At 42.6% G+C, this 14100-nt stretch overlaps 1 protein-coding gene across 9 annotated transcripts in view; it reads right to left on the reverse strand.

The window, feature by feature from the left end:
- The window catches only part of MAGI1 (membrane associated guanylate kinase, WW and PDZ domain containing 1), a 763134-nt gene that overhangs the window by 158398 nt on the left and 590636 nt on the right, over positions 1-14100 (reverse strand). For 5 of the 9 annotated variants that reach the window (XM_073592188.1, XM_073592189.1, XM_073592186.1 and 2 more), the window contains exon 7: positions 12958-12996. The exons of 1 other annotated variant lie outside the window; for it this stretch is intronic. In XM_073592188.1, coding sequence (XP_073448289.1) covers positions 12958-12996 — 39 coding nt within the window. The remainder of the gene's footprint in view (positions 1-12957; positions 12997-14100) is intronic. 3 more of the 9 variants (XM_073592191.1, XM_073592187.1, XM_073592195.1) reach the window with 1 other exon arrangement.

Below are 14100 nucleotides of genomic sequence, written 5' to 3' on the forward strand. Positions count from 1 at the left end.
CTAAACCGGTATTAAACCTAAAACCAAAAATGTAATATATTGCAGCTTACCAATCATTAGATGTGGTGACTGCATTCTTTTTCTTTTTTAAGCTTTTTTTTCCTTTTATTTTACCTGGTGATCCAGCCAGTAACACACATACCGGTGCCTATACTCTGGATGAAGGAGCAACATGGATACCTTTTGGCAGCAGCGTTGGGTAGGGTTAAGCTGGCTCTACATGGATCGAAATTCTGTCTGTTCAGCAGGAGCTGGCCGAATTTTGATCTATGTATGGGCACAGTGGTTTTCATCCACTCCTTCGGTATTTTTAAGCTTGATCAGCACCGCAGGCAATAAGCTGTAGCACTACAGCAAGGGAAGATTCCCCCGTCCACCTTGAACGTGTGGATTAGGTAATCGAGACAAAAAAACTGACTCATGTACGGCCCGCCTAAGATGTATGATTTAGATTTATAGGCAGCTACAGCAACAGTTTTTATTTTTTGGGGAAAAAGGTTTAACATAAATAAAAGCTGACCACTGAAAGCACCTCTGTCCATGGTAAATGGTTTGTCTCCACCCTCTAACTGCGACATCTGCATGATAGCTTGTGCTATTAATAAACAACAGACTTACTGGCTGGATCACCAGGTGAAAATAAAGGCAAGACTACCTAAAAAAAAGAAAACAAATGCAGCCACCACATATAAACATTTGTAGGCTCAAGTATAGTAAATGTTTGCTTTTGGGTTTAATACCGCTTTAAATGAGGCCTGTGCATTGAAATAACAGCCAGCTTGCATTGACGGGCACAAACAGAAAACACATTTACACAGGGACAGCAGAATTCATCTACAGTAACATAAGGATAGGCGCAACTGCAGTCTAAACTCCATCAAGACATAAAAAATACACACAAACTAATTAGAAGAGGTTTTCACTGGCGTTTGGTGGCAGACCAGGGGAACGCTACGCTCGCATGCCTCCGTAGTCTGTCAATTCACAGCAGAATGTCATCAGTGCACCATGTATAAAGGCAAAGGCACTGTGAGCTTACATGCTGCACCAAAGTATTATCTACACTATTAATTACATTATTTACACTAAGCTACTATCAGGGTTTAAACCACTAGTTTTCTTGTGGCTTTAGTGTGAGGGAACCCCCTGCATAAAGTGGAGCTGTACTCAAACAGTTAAAATTTTCTATGTTCTATGAATCCTCTAAAATTGATAATTATATCCTTAAAAAATCCACCTTTTGTTTTGAATGCCTCACAAAAATCACAGTGCAATTCCTGTGCCTTGAGTTTCATATGTGCAAATCTGCAGCGTGAGATCCTCTAAAGTACTGCTGAGCACATTTAGCTCTGCTAGTATGCACGTTGGTTAAATAGTAACTCCAATTTTGTAGAGAAAAAAAAAATAAACCCCTTTGGGTGATCAATATACACTAGAAGGATTTTAACAAACTTTGTTGCAGATTCTGGTTTCTGTTGTGTGCAGAGTGAATCTGAATTACTTTTTAAAAAAATTTTCTCAATCACCTGATGCACTTGCAGTGTTCTAAAGCGAAAAACCCAGGGTCTACATCCCTTTAGAAGTGATTAAGCCATTGGGAGTATCTCACCAAAAATGAAATTTTCCTGGCAGATGATGCCTAAAATCTGACTTGTATCTTAGTGCAGACTTCTGGGAAAAACAATAAGCCAATCATGAAAGCAGGAAATTATATTTATGGGGAAGTTCTATACACCAAATGTGTAAAGATGGCCTTCAGATTGCCATACTGCATTGAATTTTGCTGACAATAACAGTGCTGCTGGTTAAAAAGAAAAGGTAATTTATGATAATATTAAAAGGATACCTATGTCTAGATTTTTTTTTAATTAAAAAGAAGAAGCGTGTCATACTTACCTGCTCTGTACAGTGGTTTTGCACAGAGCCACCTAGATCCTACTCTTCAGAGCTTCTGGCCCCTCCCTCCTGCCAAGTGCCCCCCACAGCAAGCAGCTGTGTGTCTATTCAGACACGGAGCCGCAGCCTGCCCCCTCTTTCTCCTCATTGGCTCACTGACTTTGATTGTCACCAGCGGGCTGTCCCAGTCAATAAGGAGGGGGAATCCCGGACAGCCTCTTGTGTAAAAGATGGGGCTCATGTAAGTATTAGGGGGGCTGCTGCACACAGAAGGGTTTTATCTTAATGCATAGAATGTCTTTAGAACCACTTTAAATTACAATATGGCTTGTGTCGCAATTGTATATATTATATATTTTTTTCCCACGAAAGTGGAATTACCCTTTAACTCTGGGGAAATCCCTCCCGCTATTGTATTCTGCTGATCAGTGTTGCCGGTTATAGCCGAGAGCACTGATCATTCGGGATAAACCCAAAAGCTGATTGATTTGTGTACAACCAGCTAGCTCATACATGGTTTAAAGGTTTAGGCTGGTCCCTGCTGAACTGGCTGAATTTCAATCTACGTATGCTCAGCTTTAGTCTAAAACCTGCAGCTTACAGAGCTGTCTCAGAACTAGTAGCGCATACAGGTGTGTGTCCCTAGTTCACAGCTGCGAAATTAATCAATGTTCTCACAGCACAAGGAACTGTACCTGAGGATGTTAATGTACAGATTACTTTCAACTATTGGCTAACTGGAAGATAAGAACAGTGTATCACGTTTCAATGACGCCCTGAATGACTCCATATAATTTGTTTTGTGTGAAGGATTAAAACGTATGTAAAGCCAAACTTTTCTTTTTTACATTTTGGATAAAGTGAGGTTTTATTGTCCCTGCTGGAGAGATTCACCCTGTTGGTCCTGGTGAGTGGTGACCACTGTCTGTGGTACGTAAATGATGGGAAATCCCACATTTTTGAGTGGTCACAGGAACAGGAGGGGCACTCTTCCAACTAGTAAACTTGTTCTGATGAGGACAGTCTAATACCCCATACACACGATCGGATTTTCCGACAACAAAACCGTGGATTTTTTTCTGAAGGTTGTTGGCTCAAACTTGTCTTGCATACACACGGTCACACAAATGTTGGCCAAAAATTCAGAACATGAGAACGCGGTGATGTAGAAGACATACGACGATCCGAGAAAAAGGAAGTTCAATTGCCAGTGCAGCTCCTTCTGCTCGATTCCGAGCATGCGTGAACTTTTGTGCGACGGACTTGTGTACACACAATTGGACTTTCCGACAACAAGTTTTGTTGTCGGAAAATTTGAGAGCCTGCTCTCAAACATTTGTGTGCGGAAATTCCAACAGCAAATGTTCGATGGAGCATACACAAGGTCGGACTTTCCAACAAGCTCACATTGAACATTTCCCGTTGGAAAGTCCGATCGTGTGTACGCGGCATTATGCCCCGTACACACGGTCGGACTTTGTTCGGACATTCCGACAACAAAATCCTAGGATTTTTTCCGACTGATGTTGGCTCAAACTTGTCTTGCATACACACGGTCACACAAAGTTGTCGGAAAATCCGATCGTTCTGAACGCGGTGACGTAAAACGTACGTCGGGACTATAAACGGGGCAGTAGCCAATAGCTTTCATCTCTTTATTTATTCTGAGCATGTGTGACACTTTGTCCGTCGGATTTGTGTACACACGATCGGAATTTCCGACAACGGATTTTGTTGTCGGAAAATTTTATATCCTGCTCTCAAACTTTGTGTGTCGAAAAATCTGATGGAAAATGTGTGATGGAGCCTACACACGGTCGGAATTTCCGACAACAAGGTCCTATCACACATTTTCCATCGGAAAATCCGACCGTGTGTACGGGGCATAAGAGGGCAATTTCCCTTCACTATGGAAAAATCTCTTCTTAAGTTGACCACATTTTGATCAGTGTATGGACAGCTTAATGTTCTGATGTCTCTCTGTAACAGGAAGTAAAAGAAAATCGCTCCAATGGGAAAGAAGCAAATTAAAAAAATCTATTTTACCCATTTCCTACTCTATCCAAAACTAAAAACCATTGGCTTTACATATACATTAGAACAGTCTTTCTCAACTTTTTTTAAAACAGAGGAACCCTTGAGATACTTGGCTCAGAGAACCCTGATAATAATTACTACATGTACAGCTCACAAATGTTTAGTGTAAAAGTCAATGGAAGGAATGCTCCTTACATTCATGGTCATTTTGAATAATTCCCCCCTTACAGATAATGTAGCTAAACATATAACTGGGGTAAGTTACTCATCGGAGAGGCAGAAGTTGTTGATTGCTCAAGGAACCCCTAGTAACCTCTGGAGGAAACCTAGGGCTCCAATGAACCCTGGTTAAGAAAGACTGCTTTTGAGTGAAAACCCAGCCCAAACTTTATTTGGGAAGTTAGTGCAACTGCCCGACTCGCCAACCCATTACCATCCCTTTTGTTGGACAGCTTTGTCTGTGTGTAAATGTGCAGGTCCATAATCAAGGCATCAAGTTGCCAGTTCACAAAATTCTTCCACTTAGTGGTCTTTTCATTTACGACTCTTCAGCAGAAGCCTAACAGAACTGGAGAACAAGGCTCAATGAAATTTTCTTCTCCATCGGTTACAGAATCAACATTATTTGCATCATCTTCACAGTTTATGATCAGTCCCTGAATTGTGAAATCTGGGCTATCAGTCACGTTCCGTTAAGAAAACGAATTTTGTAAAAAACAGATTAATTTGCTGGAGGAGCACAGGTTGAATTTGTGTCTCGGAGGCACACTCTCTGCACTTGTAGAGAAAGGCGGCATGTAAAATAATCAAACTGAGCACATTGTGCAGTCTCTGCTATTGAAGTGGACATCATGGAGTGCAATTAGTCATTTTTAATTCTCTATTAGTTCTTTAAATGCATCACTTCAGTGCCATCTAAATGGAAAGGAAATTATTAAAAGGCACCGAAGCAACACTAAATTCAAAAAGCTGTTTAATTATATTCGACTAAATTTCTGTATTAAACTATCTGACTTGACAGGCAGTAACTTATTATTGCTAAGAAGTAAAAAATCCTTTTGCCTAAAAAGTACTGTAATTGTTCTTCTGTTTGACAGTTTCCCCCTTTGTAGTAATATGGAGGGGTCCTCAGCTGTTATACAGCCTAGAAATATGTAGCAGGATCAGTTCCATTTTCCCCATTCTGCAATATCAATGGGAATGCTGCAGGTGAAATCTGGAATGCAGGACTGTTGTCAAACGCAGGATGAAGGAAGGGGTGGGATGGGCTTTAAATGTAGTACAGTTGTCCTTTAAAGGTAGACCATAGCTGAATAATTGAAGATTTGCTCTTTTACAGAGAAAATCTATAAATGTTAACTGCGCCAAAACAGTATCCTGAAAACTATATTTTTATGCTGAATTGCTCCTGCAAACTATCATATACATTTCCTGTGCCTGGGCCCCGATGTCCTGAGTTTCATAGCTGTATATTCGCACTGCACTGTAAAATCATCTAAGGCACTAATGATTGCTAGTTTTTCTATATTTGGCAATGTCATTCCTGTGCTGCTCACGGCTTTACTTGCTGGATAGGAAGCTGTACCTGATGACCTGCAGTGCAAGGATCACCCTGCTTCAACTTCATTCATTCTGTGGATTCTTTATCTACCTCTCTCCTGCTGCTCTTTGATCATTACTCTACTCGTCATCAGATCACCAGCCATTGGAAGGGCATGTAGAAGTTAAACCCTGCTCTTCTACCAGGATGGTTGGCTCCACACAGACACCAAACAGACCAAGGCATGGTAAATCAGTAATGGGTAAAGGATTATCTGTAGGGAGCCAAAAGAAAATACCGGTGACTAATTCTTTTTCCTTGGCTTGCCTTTTTTGGGTACAGTTTCCATAGTTTAGGCCCTCTTAACTGATTCCCACCCCTTCCAATTAAAGTCTTATGCCCTGTACACACGACCGGTTTTGCTGTCGAAATAAACTCAGAAGGTTTCTCCGACGGAACGCCGACGGAATTCTATTCAAGCGGTCTTGCCTACACACGGTCAAACCAAAGTCCGACCGTCAAGAATGCGGTGACGTACAACATGTACAATGGAACTAGAAAAAGGAAGTTCAATAACCAGTAGCCAATAGCTTCTATCTCGTACTTGCTTCAGAGCATGCGTAGTATTTGGTTCACCGGAACAGCATACAGACGAGCGGTTTTCCCGATATGAATTGGTTCCGTCGGAAATATTTAGAACGTTCTATTTCTAGGTCTGTCAGAATTTTCTAAAAAAAAAAAGTCAGATGAGGCATACACATGATCGGAATATACGATGAAAAGCTTACATCTGACTTTTTCTGTCAGACATTCCGCTCGTGTGTACGCGGCATTATACTCACCTATCCTCACTCCTGACAGATCTTTACTGCGTAAACCACTGGGAGCCATACAGCAGAAGCAAGATTTCCTGGCCAGGAAGCTACTTATTCTGTGCATGTATGAAAAAATTCCATTCATTATGAAATTGGCATCTATTATGCATCCTAAAGGTGGGAGACCTTTCCACAGAAATACATGAAGATTTTTTTTTTTCAATGCATGAACAGAAGCAGCAGTTTGCAAGGAGCCACACTGTGCATATCCAGCAGGAGCAAGGTGAAGGATTAATACAAGTTATAAAAAAATTACCTGTGTGATAGCAACCTCCTCTGACGAGTGTAGACCCCCCTTATCACCCTATATTGCAACAAATGCACAAACAGGGAGTATCACTTATAATAATCTGTCCGTTTATAGCCACCCTTTACTCCCAGAAAGAACGTCTGACAATCACCATTAATAAGCTCTGATTCGATTAGTATACAATCGGTCTCTACATTCTTAAACCGCAAAGGAATAGAGAATGATTACTTGCATACTGTGCTTATTACTTATGGTGCTCAACAGAACAAAACAACTCCTATACCATATAATGCTGTAGTTGATTAAATTATTGGCAGAGAATATATAGACTATTTGGATTAACAGTATTTTTTTTTTTTTAAAGATCTGATTCTTAACCTGTAGGTGGCACTTAAGGACACACTTGGAAGCCGACGTAAAATGCTATACAGAGAGCATAAAAATAACATGGCAGGGGTTTTAAGGCTTCCTTACTCTTTCCACCTATAAAGAAATTAGCTACACATGCACATTAAATATTTTTTAAATATGTGTGTGAATGCAATTAGTGAATGATCTTATCATTGTGTACAAAAGTTTTACAAAAAACTTGCTTCTATGTTTATTTGGTAAATATATATGTACAGGGGACAGACAAATTGACTCATTATATAGGCAGGTTCTGCTCCTTGATTGGCTAATTAATTTATATTAATCACTTTTCCCAATATATAGTTGACCACTAGAGCGCTTGCAAAGCATCAGTTGTATCCTCACCACACTGATCGAAATGCTGTGTCTGGCATTAAAGTCTGGCACTGTGTCTGGCATGAAAGATAAAATGGTCCCCCTTACAGATTAATTGTAGTTTAAAGGGGAACTAAACCCTTTGATCCTTTACAGCCAAGGAAGCTGCCAAGGTAGCCTTGGTTTGATCTGCAGTTGACATGGTGTTGTACATGATCAATTATGACACCAGCCATTTAATGGTTTGACAGTTAGGTTAAGAGGGAACATAACACTAGTAACTGTGAATCTGACCACACATTACATAATTTTCTTTCAATTTGTATGCAATCAGGTAGGCCTTTCACTACATAGTTGAAGGTAAATTTAAAGGAAATCAAACAAGAAATTAGTATAAAGCATGGCCAACTAACCATTGTTATTCAAGGAATGCCCTGTATGTCATTCTTTTGGGAAACAGAGTTTAGTGCAGCTTTAAGCCCTGGTTCACACTGATGCTATTAGGCCAAATCGGCGGCTATTGCCTGCAATGGAACCCTCCAAATTGGTGCGACACCAACTTTTGCGGCACCGCCCTGATTCCCAAAAGTAGATTCTGTACTACTTTTGGCGATTTCAGGTGCAATTTCAATAGACATCTGTACAGGAAACCGCTCAGATGTCCCTGAAATCGTCGGACTGAACTCGCACAATTCCAATCCCGCAGGAGTGTGAACCTGGGCTAAAAGAGAAGTATGGCTTTAGGGGTTTTTTCCCCCATCATACTAGGTGGATTCTGCATCTGTCCCCCGGCGCTCTACACTGAGAACCGAGCAATCAAACACTGCTGATGGCTCGGTTCTCACAGCTCCCCGAGCGGAGAGCTACTGCCTGTCAATCAGCATCTCTTCGCTCTGCTCCTCCACGCTCACTGGAGTGCTGAGCTGTGAAGGGGGCGGAGCGGCCGTCTCAGGCTCTCAGCAGCTCGCTCAGAGGCTGAGACGGGGGTCAGTCCAGGCACCTGGTGGATCCCGACTTCCATTGTCGCGATGACGCGGTGCCTGGACTGATTCCTGTGAAGTCAGCAGAGAGCCGGTCACAGGAGTGCAAAATGAATTGCACTCCTGTGACCCATAGGAGAAGCCCAGCCAAACGGGCTCAGGCTGGAATTCTCCTTTAAAGTCATTTCACAATATCAGATCTTACCAGCAGGTGGCGCCTATGCATTTGTTTGGATAAAACCTTGGTCATGCAGGAGGAACCCAACACATGAAAGAGTACCAGGCAGGCTGATTATTTCCAGTTTTCCTGGAAATTCCTATTATAAACTATAGTGGTAAACATTATGTGGTCACGTCTGCACCAACTGGGCAATAGTCAAGTCAAATACAATTTCATGTAAATCCACAAAATGTGACAACATACATTACACATATATCTGGTACACACATGAAACTGACAAACGTTTACAAAATCTAGATGCATGGTCACATGATGCTTTTTGACCAGTTAAAATCAGCATCTCCATAAAAGCTGCAAACTAAACAACCAAGAAGAATAGAATTTCAACTCATTTATAGCTAAGCTCCAGGGTAAAAAAAGGGGTTAACTGCTCATTTGGCCTAGAGGATGATGAGTAAGGTGCCTTATTTCTCAATTCTGCAGGCTTCCCGCTCTTCAAACATCTGATCCCCAAAGCCTCTTCCCTTCACTGCCTGCCTGATTGCAGCTCTGTGATACCATTCCATACAATACAAAAGCAGTAATCCTGCATTGTATGGAAGGACGCCGGGGGCCCACCCAGAGCCCAGAATATCATACAGCGGAGAAGAGCGCTGGCTGCTGGGAAGATGAGGAATAAGGCAAGTATATCACTTTTGTCATTATCTCCTAAGTAAAAGGAGCATTTAACACTTGCAGCAGGGGGGAGACAGTGCAAGGGTAAATCTTTTTTTTTTTTTTTTTACCCCGGGGGACAGCTTAAATGAAAATCTGAGGATCAAGACATGTTTGAGAGTTCTTCAAAAAGTTTCTGCACTTTTTTTTTTAACTCTAATAAATATAAAAAAGTGAAACTTTTTAAAGAACCCCTCGTATATTCTGTACTGTATACTGGGAGTAGGGATTTAGACTTCATTCACACAGGTGTACTTAACCACTTGCCTACTGGGCACTTTTACCCCCTTCCTGCACAAGCCAATTTTTAGCTTTCAGTGCTGTCACACTTTGAATGATAATTGTGCAGTCATGCAGCACCGTACCCAAATTACATTTTTATCATTTTTTTCACACAGATAGAGCTTTCTTTTGGTGGTACTTAATCACTGCTGGGTTTTTTATTTTTTGCAACAAAGACAAAAGACCAAAGATTTTGAAGAAAAACAACATTTTTCTTAGTGTCTGTCAGTAAATTTTGTAATAAGTATACAAATAAGAAATTTTTTTTCCTTCACTGATGTGCACTGATGAGGCGGCACTGATAGGCTGCACTGATGAGGTGGCACTGAAGGGCACTGATTAGGTGACACTGATGAGGAGTCACTAATATGCAGCACTGATGAGCACTGAAAGGCGGCACTGGTGGGCACTGATAGGCGGCACTGGTAGGCAGCACTGATGAGCAGGCACTGAATGGCATCACTGACTGGCGTCACTAATGGGCACTGCTGGGGCTGTACTGTAATCAGGGCACTGATGATCACTGCCCCGATTACCTGTTCAGGTCTCCCCTAGGAGGGGATGCCGCTGATAAGTCACTCTGTCAGTGTGAGTCGAGAAAAGCCGATAAACGGCACTTCCTTGTTTACATGTGACCGGCTGCGATTGGACACAGCCGATCACATGGGTAAAGAGCCGCATCATCGGCTCTTTACTGAGATTGGGGTCGCGCCATGTTCCTAGGATATGGCGCAGCCGCGATCGGCGCGTGAGAGCGGCCGTTCTGAGGATCCGTCATATGACATCGTCCCAGAATGAGAGCACATCCCACCTACCGTCATTTTACTATACGTGGGCGGGAAGTGGTTAAAGTGGTTGTAAAGGCAGAAGGTTTATCTTAATGCATTCTATGTATTAAAATAAAAAGCCTTCTGTGTGCAGCAGCCCCCCCAATACTTACCCGAGGTCCATCTCTATCCAGCGATGTCTACGAATGCCTCGGCCAGCCGGGGACTCTCCCACCTGATTGGCTGAGACACAGCAGGGGCGCCATTGGCTCCTGCTGTCAATCAAACTCAATTAGCCAATGAGGAGAGAGAGGGGGCAGGGTCTAGGTGCAGCACCGTGTCTGAATGGACACACAGAGCTGTGGCTCGGCTCAGGTGCCCCCACAGCAAGCGGCACTCAGCAGAAGGGAGGGGCCAGGATCTCCAGCCGGGGACCCGAGAAGGAGGAGGATCTGGGCTGCTCTGTGCAAAACTATTACTGTTTTGTACCTCTTATATATTCTGACTCCCGACAATTTTAGTATTTTTGATAGGCCTATTCATGTCAACTGGGCCACAGCGGCTGCATGGACACAGCTGCTGGTCTCAAAGTTAAAAACTCACACTGTCTGTTTCAGGGGACACGCACCCGCATCCACACAGATGTCAAATTGGGAGCAGTGGCTGCATCAGTGCAGCTACTGTATCCCTATTGATGTGAATGGGGCTACCTCCACATGGAAGCATTGAATACCTGTGCATCCCCTGAAGGCAAACATGGCCCTTGCACAGGTGTGAACAAGACCTAAATAAAAACTCCAACAAATGTTTGTTTTCTGACAACCTGACATGCCACATTTGACATGTAATTTTTTTTGGGGGGGAGCGGGTACCCAGTTTTTAGAGGCACCCAGCTCCCACTTCCTCCCCTGGCGAAGCGGCGCCGGAAGGAAGAACACCTCCCCCTCCCTGCAATATTCTGGGACACGTCACAGGTCCCAAAAGATTGCCTGGCTCTGCACAGCGCGTAGCGCGTCTTACGCATGCCCAGTGTGCGCCCAGCTGTGAAGCCACAGCCGGACGCCCACAGTTAGAATGCCTGCGCCACGGAGAAGAGGGGGAGAGGAGCGAGGCTTCCCGCACCCGCATCGCTGGACCGTGGGACAGGTGAGTGTCTGATTATTAAAAGTCAGCAGCTATGCTTTTTGTAGCTGCTGACTTTTAAATGGGTGGAACTGCGCTTTAATTGAACAAGCTGAAGTTAGAAGCTGATTGGCTACCATGCAACGCTGCACCAGGTTTTGCACTCTCCAGTTTTAGCAAATCAACCCCTATGTCTCTGCTGCAATAAAACATTCTTACTTGCCTGTTCCAAAGTTTCCTTAGAATGTACGCACATGCACCTCAGTGTACATGTTCTGCATACCTCTGTCCCAGGATGAATGAACTCTCATGCACACGAGTTACATCATCAGGGCCAAGCCAATCAAGATGTGAAGGTTGTGAAACCGGAAGAAACCAGAGAGTGGTCGGCACCAGTGAGGGAGCTCATGGACGTCACGTAGCTAGAGTGGTGGTGAGTATAGTTCAGCATTAAAACTGAACTTCGAATGCAACAAACTTTCATTAAAATGTATTCCTCAATTGCCACAAGGGATATACAGTATAATCACTTTGTGTATACCGAATGCCTTTGCAAATCCACATAATATAAAAAGAATGGTGACATTATCACTGTGCTGTGCATTGCCTGCGCAAGAAGCAGAGCTGTAGGAGGGATCCAGGAGGCCCCACCCACTACAGGCTGCCTGCAGAAAACGACAGGAGGGGCGGAGACAAGACCACAAGAGAGCAGCAGTGACTGTTTTTTATCACAGGAAGCTCCTGCACAGAGGCTAAAAGCGGGTACACACTATTCATTCTTTTTCGTTCAACCCACGAAAAAAAAAAAAATGTCAGCTCCAGTTGGCGCCGCTGTATAAACCATGCAAGGTTAGTTCAGTGATCTCCCCCACTGAGCTGTTGTGTTCCCCCCTCCGTAACACTCCGATCAGCGCTCTCTGCTATTGGCTGAGAGCATTGATCATGAGTCGGTTGGATGCTGGTTTTCCAGCATGCTCATCTGACAGAACGACACACAGGCCAAATGTTTGCATTTTTTTTTTAACTGGCCGTTGTCTCCCGACATTCGGCCAGTGTGTACCCGGATTAAGTCTCACACTGGATTACTGCACAGATCTGTAAGAAATTCACCAAGATTCAAGAAGCATACACATGACTCTTGTATTTTGACCATATTTGCTTACCCTGGAGTTCAGCTTTAACTAATGAAAGATTTCAAATTTGGGCAGCTGTTTCCGGACCTGCTTTCCACAGCTCCTGTTGGAATTGCCCTATTGGGAGTGGGATTTGCCACCAACAGAATACACAAATTAACTGATTTGCTGCAGTCACAGATCGGCAAAAGTTTTCCAACTTGTTGATTCTAAAAATTGACTTCTGTTGAACAGGGACAGCCACACACTGATCAAAAACTTGTCAGGTTCCTGCTGAACCAGTCAAATTTCAATCCATCTATGGTCACCAATTCTCTCCAACTGGGGACACAGAGGTCAATAGAAATCTGGTGGGTTTTTTACTATTTCCTGCTCTACTGAAAACCAAAAAACATTCTATCTGGACCATATTTGGTAGAAATCAACAGCATGAGAAATACAGAGTAACATTTACCTAGTTCACTGTCCAGTTCCTCGGTGTGGACCCCTTCTTCTCCAAGGAAGAGCAGGAAATGAGACAGAAAGATTAAAACAAAATAAATTCAGAAACCAACACCAAGCTCTAAAATCCCCTCAGAAAATATATAAGTAATGAAATTAGCAGAAGAGGTTGAAATGATCTAATCAGGTACATTCCAAGGCCAACAAAGAGGCATTGTCATTATATAGGAGAAAATGGCGGTTACCTTTGAGGACATACACTACACGCCTGGATATTAAAAAAATAGGTGGGAACCCTTATATAATTTTTTTTGTAAATTAAACATTGACAAACCAAAATGTATATACCAAACCAAAACATATAAAGAACACACAGCAAAACCAGAAAGAATAAATGATAGTATTAACGGGTTACAATAAGTTATTAGGCACGCCTATTAGCTATTTAAAAAAAAAACTGGGGATTCTTAACCAAACTCCTAAAATTAACATCAAACCTAACACTTAAAGAGGTTCTGTTAGCAAAAAAATATAAAAATAAAATAGTAATAATAAATTTCAAGGTGCAGTGTCAAAGAAGATCTATTTTCATCACCTTGCCAGTGGTTGGTGTGCAAAATGGCTACTCTTTTGTAAACCTCTGTCAGGCTTCTTTTCAGCACTTCTGGTTGTGTTGGAAAGCAAGGCCACCAGGGGTTCTTCCCACCGACCCCTGAGACCGAAGACATTGCTGTGTCTTGTAGTGACCTAGGGATCCACCAAAGAAGCCACAATAGTAACAATGGGAGGAACCACTGTGGCCAGTAAGGAACACGCTATGTAACACACTTGAAAAGCGTTGATTAGCAATCAGGTCCACACAAAAAGATTTTGATCACCAACCGCCAGAAAGGTGAGTATAAAATGTATTCTTTTACAGGATGCCTTGAACAGTTTTTATTTATTGCCAACAGGTTCTCTTTAAACCTAATTCTTAAAGAGAAACTACAAGGAATTTAGGTTAGCTATTTTAAAACCTTTTTAAACTTCATCATGTCTTTTAAGTAGGATTCTGGCAAAAGTAAAAACCCTCCTTTGCAGTGGGGCTGCACCTGCACTGCAGGGGTTAGATGTTTATGTCTAGGAAATGCGCAAAGTTATTTCATTCACCTGATTC

The sequence above is a fragment of the Aquarana catesbeiana genome, linkage group LG07 (genome assembly GCF_042186555.1).
Source record: "Aquarana catesbeiana isolate 2022-GZ linkage group LG07, ASM4218655v1, whole genome shotgun sequence".
NCBI lineage: Eukaryota > Metazoa > Chordata > Amphibia > Anura > Ranidae > Aquarana > Aquarana catesbeiana.